Consider the following 6,077-nt stretch of genomic DNA (forward strand, 5'->3'; position numbering starts at 1 on the left):
GTCTTACCGGGAGTGTATCTTCCCAGGAGAGGGGAGCATGGCGTCTCTCTGAGGCATCTGCTCCTGAGAGCAGAGCTGTGGAGTCTGAGCTCACTTCCTCTTCCTCCCAGCATTCTGTTCTGTTTACTCCACCCACCCATGTCCCAAGCTATGAGCCCAAGCAGTTTGTTTACCACTTAACCAATGAAATCAACAGATTGATATATGACACTCCCACATCAAGTCTGAAAGGAAAAAAAGAAAGAAAGAAAAAAAGTGATTTTCACGAGTTAGTATCCTTGTTTGTGAATGTGACATACTTGTAGGCATGAGTATATTACCAAACCAGATTCTTTTTGATTATATATTTTGAAATATTGCTTCAGGCTGGTTTGCCGGCGCACACCTGTAATCCAGTCCTAGAGGTGCCGAAGCAGGCAGATCCTGTTGAGTTTGAGGCCAGCGCAGGCTCTGAGTAATAGCAAGCATCACTGCTTCACGTGACTGAAGCCTGTAACAGCTGCTGTTGAATATTTAACTATTACCTGTACTTAGCTTATAGTCTACAGTTTTGAGGATGGGGGATGGCAGTTCAGACCCTAGTGTATGATTTTCCTTTTACTCTTAGGAATGAATGTTTTAGGGTTAACTTGATCAGAGTTAGCAGTGTAGAGAAGTCTTGCACCGTCAATACTTAATGCTAGATTCTCAAGTGGGAACGGTCAGGACTGTACAGTATCCTTGTTCAGTGTTTCTTATAATGCTTGTATGAACTCTGAACCTTGCTTTGAAGCTTTAAAAAAATTTCCAAACCTGCCCTGGAGGAATTACTTAGCGGTTAAGAGCTTAGTGGTTAAGAGCTTAACAGTTAAGAGCACTGACTGTATTTGCAAAGGACCCCAATTCAGTTCCCAGCTCCAACATGTCAGGTTACATCTGTCTTCCATTCCAATTTCAGAGATTCAGCACCCTCTCCTGACCTCTAGAAGCACAAGTCATGCACGCAGCATACATACATATAGGCAGAACATGCATGTTCATAAAAGAATAAATTCTTTGAAAAAAATTAAAAATTTCCCAGGCCTGGTTGGGCATGGGCCTATAATTCCAGCTACTCTGGAAGCCGAGGCAGGAGGAACTCTAGTTCAGAATTTAAGTAACTTAGTGAGAAACTATCTCAAAATACAAAGTAAAAAAGGTTGAAGGTGTAGCTCAGTGACAGAGCACGTACCTAGCATGCACCAGGCCCTGAGTTCGGTTCCCAGCAAAACACACACACACAGAGACAACGTGGATGCATTCAGACCGCTGATATCCTAACCACTTCTCTGAATCCTTAAGGTCTGTTGGGAACTAATACAATGCAAAGTTGCTGTGTTCGATCTTCTAGGAAGCGGTAACATTTGAGGATGTGTCTGTGAACTTTACCAGAGGGGAGTGGAAGATGCTGGAGCCGTCTCAGAGGGAGCTATATAAGGAAATGCTGCTGGAAAACTTAAGGAACCTAGAATTTTTGGGTAAGACATCTTTTCTTCGCAATCTAGCTTCTAAGAGGGTAGCTTCTTCAGCCCCTGTTAACCTATCCGAAAGATAAATGCCACATGACTGTTTTAACTGTATCTGCTGGGCATCCAGGACCTGGCATGACTATTTCTAAGAAAGGAGCCTGAAAGTGTACTTTATGTGATATTTCCTCCTAAAATAAGCTGTTGCTTCATTGCATTGGGAATGTTGCAACATCACTTGTTGTCCTCGGTGTTATGCCTTCCCCTCCTTCCTCGTTGGATCCCTCCTCTGTATTTGATGTGTTTGATGGCATCTTTATCCTTCCTTAGAGAAGCAGATTAAATATGAATGCTGGGTTGTAGTTACACTTTGTTTGTGTTTTAACAAATAAATCTTGCTTGAAGATCAGAGTGCAGAGCTAAGCCACTAGAGGTTAGGCAGTGGTGGCACACACCTTTAATCCTAGGCCTTGAGAGACAGAGGCGGCAGAGGGATCTCTGTGAGTTCAAGGCCACCCTGGGCTACACAAGATTGAATCTGTCTAAAAGAGAAACAGAGCCCACACAAAGGTGATCCCAGCGCTAGGGAGGGTCAGACAGAAGTGCTATGACTGGGCAGAGAGAGGAATACAAGGCGGGACAGGTCTGAGGAGCAGGAGCACTGCAGTCTGAGGTTTGGTGGAGACAAATGCAGTCTGGAGATGCAGTCTGAAGATAGGCTCGCCCATTCCGACTGAGTATTGGTAGAGGTAAGAACCCTGTAGTGGCCGGCCCCTCTGCTTCTCTGATCTTTAGCACTAACCCCTTTATCTGCCTCTGGGTTTTTATTATGAATAACAATTAGAATCTGTGCAACACTGGGTCATCTTTGTTCTATGTGTAAGCAATCATTTTCTGGCCTTTTCTCTGAGCAGGCTCTCCAGTTTCCAACTTTGATTTGATTTCCCAGCTGAAGTGGGTTAAGTTGCCAAGGGTACTGGAAAAAGAAATCTCAAAAGACCCCAGACCAGGTGAGTTCGTAAAAGGTAAGAAGGAAATAAAAACCATGGGGAACAAAAAAAAAAAAACCTTTGAAATGCTGGGTGGATCTCAGGCTAGAATACCAAGCTGACTGATTAGAAGAGAACCTTCATCTTCCTGGAATGCTCATTTTAGTGGGGACACTGTTGGTTTGGGTCCTCCGAAAAGATGTGACTCCCCAAAGTGGAGATGTTTGAGAGAAATCAAGTGAGGAAAAATGGAAAAGGAATTTGGATTACCGTGAGAGCGCAGTGCAGGTGTAACCTCTGAGTGAGGAGAACGGAAGGAGGTGGGGAGAAAGGATTTGAAGCTGAAGATGGTTTGCAAATTTAGGCAAGGCCAAAGAGGAGGCCCTGGGCAACAATAGCATGAGAGGGTTCCGTACCTCACGGAAATGGTCCTGGAGTGGTTGTGTGCGTCATCATTGACAGTGAGAGGTGTGTGACGGGGTAGCAGGCAGTCTCCCCACAGCAGATCTGAGAAGCTCATTATTATGAGCACTTAAAAGACCAATTAGCATACAAGGGCGTTAGTCACATAGTGTAGGCCATAAGAATGGCATATAAAAAGAATTGTGGGAGTTTCTGGGATTACAGACCAGACTCACAATGCGCGTTTTAGGATTCATTTTTTTACTTTAATGATGCAGAATGAGGCATATCCAGTAGGAATTATACTTGACTCGCAGTGTGTGATCTGATCACTCTTTTGCAAGGCTGAGCAGCAGCATCGCTCAGCACAGTCGTGATCATGTAACCTCATGCTTAAAAGCCCCAGAGCATGTTGGGTGTGTTGAATACATTTTTACGTAGGGTGTTTTCAGCTTACCATGGCTTTACTAAGACATAATTCTATTGTAAATCAAGGAGCATCTGTATAAGGGAACAATAACTTAATTAGTATTTGAACTTAATCTCGAAGGTAAGTGGGAATTCAAGTAGTCAACATGTATAATAATTCTTTTTTTTTTTTTTTTTTTTGATTTTCGAGACAGGGTTTCTCTGTAGTTTTGGTGCCTGTCCTGGAACTAGCTCTTGTAGACCAGGCTGGCCTCGAGCTCACAGAGATCCGCCTGCCTCTGCCTCCTGAGTGCTGGGATTAAAGGCGTGTGCCACCACCGCCCGGCTAATAATTCCATTTTTTGTGAGTAAAATGCTCATATGTCTAAATGTACAGCTTAAATATTTATGGATTTTTAACATCTAGAAACATTAATGTTAATATATATATTAGTTTTTATTAAGTTACTCTTCAAGGGATTAGGTTTTTCCTTTATCTTTCTCTGTATCTTCCTAAAATTTAAAAATAACTATTTAATATTGTTGAATATAAAGATGCCATTACATATATTAGTACCTTTAGTTTTAAAAAATTTGAATTTTCTGAAGAATTTATTTTAATCAGTCTTGTAAATGAAGGCAGAGCTTTTCTGTCCCAACCACCCCGTCCCAAATAATCACACAAAAGCTTCTATTAATTACAAATTGTTTGGCCTGTAGCGCAGTTTTCTGGCCTTCACAAACACAGCATGCGTGTAGTGCACAGACATACATGCAGGCAGAACACTCGTACAAAATAAAAATAAAAAGAATTTAAAATCTAGCTTCTACTGCTTACAATGCATGTGACTATGAGCAAACTTCTGATGCTGTGTGCCCCATTGCGAATGTCCATAAAGTACAATACAAGATGTACTTCAGTGGGTTGTTGTGACGAGACAGTGAGGTCCTTATTGTGGAGCTGGACATTTGGGAAGAACATGAAGATAAAGTTTGGGTATGGAGAATAAGTAGAAATAGATTCGACCGTGGTACAGAAATTGGAAAAAAGAGTGAAAACCTGCAACCTTCCTCACATGAAGCACAAGCTTTTCTTTTCCCACAGTATTTTCCCTGGCCTCTATGTTCATCTTGCTTTCCTGTATCGCTTATCTCTTGCCCATTTTATAAAGCTGTAATTGATAGCTATCTAAGCCATATCTCTTTTTTACTATAAACTGTTTGGCGTTTAGCTGGTCTCTTAAAAGGATTACTGTGTTCCTAGGTCAGCCCCCAAATATAGCAGCTTCCTTTATTGCAAATGGAAATACTTGCTTTGTTATCTCTTTTAGAGGGTGAGTCTAGACGTGAACTGGATGCTTTTCTGGAAGACCTCACTTTAGAGAAGACAATAGATTACTGCTTTAGCGATAATGGCTATGGCTTGAAGGCAGAATTCCAGAAACGATATGGCAAGTCCAAAAAAGATCATAGCAAGCAGAGTAGCCATCAGAGTAAAGATTCTGACTCAAAAAAGACTCCCTCTGGAAAGAATTTGAAACAAACTTCAGACGCAGCTAAACATCGAGGAACCTGCTTAACAAAGAAGTTTCATGGGCCCAAGGAAGGCAAGAAGTCCTTCACCTTTCACTCAGATCTTGTGACCCGCAAAGAACAGGGTACAGAAAAGTCACGGAAATGCAGCGGAAGCCAGAAAGGCTTGGTTTACTCTTCATCTCTTACCAAACATAAGAGACAGCCGAGAATTGGCTCGTTGAGCAAGACCTACAAGTGTAGTAAGTGTGGCGTTGCCTTCACTCCAAACTCATGGTATCATAGTAAAAGCTCGCAATGTGAAAAATGCCAGAAGAATTTATTTCAAGGGGAAACGTCAAATAAAGACAAAGGGCCAGCAACTAAAGAGCCCAGTAAGTGCAGGAAATGTGGGAAAGCCCTTGGCAATAGTTCCCAACGCTCCATGTGCACTGAATGTAGAGAAGCTCACAAACCTCGGCCATCGAAATCCCACAAAAAACGCGACGAGAAAGGAAAGCGGTACAAGTGTGATGAATGTGGGAAATACTTTGTTGGTTTACAAGTTCTCGAGATTCATCAAAGGATCCACACGGGAGAAAAGCCCTATGTATGTAAACACTGTGGGAGATCCTTCAATGACAACTCGTCATTTTTTCAACACCAGCGAATCCACACCGGAGAGAAACCATACACGTGTAAGGAGTGCGGGAAATCCTTCACGCTTAGCTCCTCCCTTTCAAAACATCAGAGGATCCACACCGGAGAGAAGCCGTACAAGTGTAAGGAGTGTGGGAAAGCCTTCAGACAGAATTCTTGCCTTACTCGGCATCAGAGAATCCACACTGGCGAGAAACCGTACGTGTGCAAGGATTGCGGCTCGTCCTTTAGCCTTTTTAGTACTATCCTCTATCACCAAAGACTTCACGCAGGAGAAAAGCCCTACAAATGTACCCACTGCGACAAGGCCTTCCCTACTCACTCCCGCCTCGGCCGCCATTTGAGATGTCACACCGGTGAAAAGCCATACAAATGTAAAGAGTGTGGGAAGACCTTCAGACAGAGCTCATCTCTTAATTTACATCTCCGAAGTCATACCGGAGAGAAGCCCTACAAATGTGATTTCTGTGGCGCCGCCTTTACGCGGAGCACGATCCTCGTTGAACATCTGAAAACACATACAAAACATGAATGTAAAAAATGTGGTAAGAAATGTAAAAGTCGGGCAGCCAGCCTTAAACATTGCTGTACTGAGTAATTCTGGGAATTGTAGTGGGGGGGG

General features: G+C 42.8%; 1 protein-coding gene across 4 annotated transcripts in view; it reads left to right on the forward strand.

Moving 5' to 3' along the window:
* Window positions 1–6,071, forward strand: part of Znf483 (zinc finger protein 483) — a 15,217-nt gene extending 9,146 nt beyond the window's left edge. For all 4 annotated transcript variants that reach the window (XM_005362229.2, XM_013351937.2, XM_026786696.1 and 1 more), the window contains exons 4-6: window positions 1,370–1,496; window positions 2,399–2,494; window positions 4,615–6,071. In XM_005362229.2, the coding sequence (XP_005362286.1) occupies window positions 1,370–1,496; window positions 2,399–2,494; window positions 4,615–6,053 (1,662 nt within the window). In that variant the 3' untranslated portion in view covers window positions 6,054–6,071. The remainder of the gene's footprint in view (window positions 1–1,369; window positions 1,497–2,398; window positions 2,495–4,614) is intronic.
* Window positions 6,072–6,077: the final 6 nt, after the last annotated feature.

This window comes from Microtus ochrogaster, linkage group LG5 (assembly GCF_000317375.1).
Source record: "Microtus ochrogaster isolate Prairie Vole_2 linkage group LG5, MicOch1.0, whole genome shotgun sequence".
In the NCBI taxonomy this organism is placed as follows: domain Eukaryota; kingdom Metazoa; phylum Chordata; class Mammalia; order Rodentia; family Cricetidae; genus Microtus; species Microtus ochrogaster.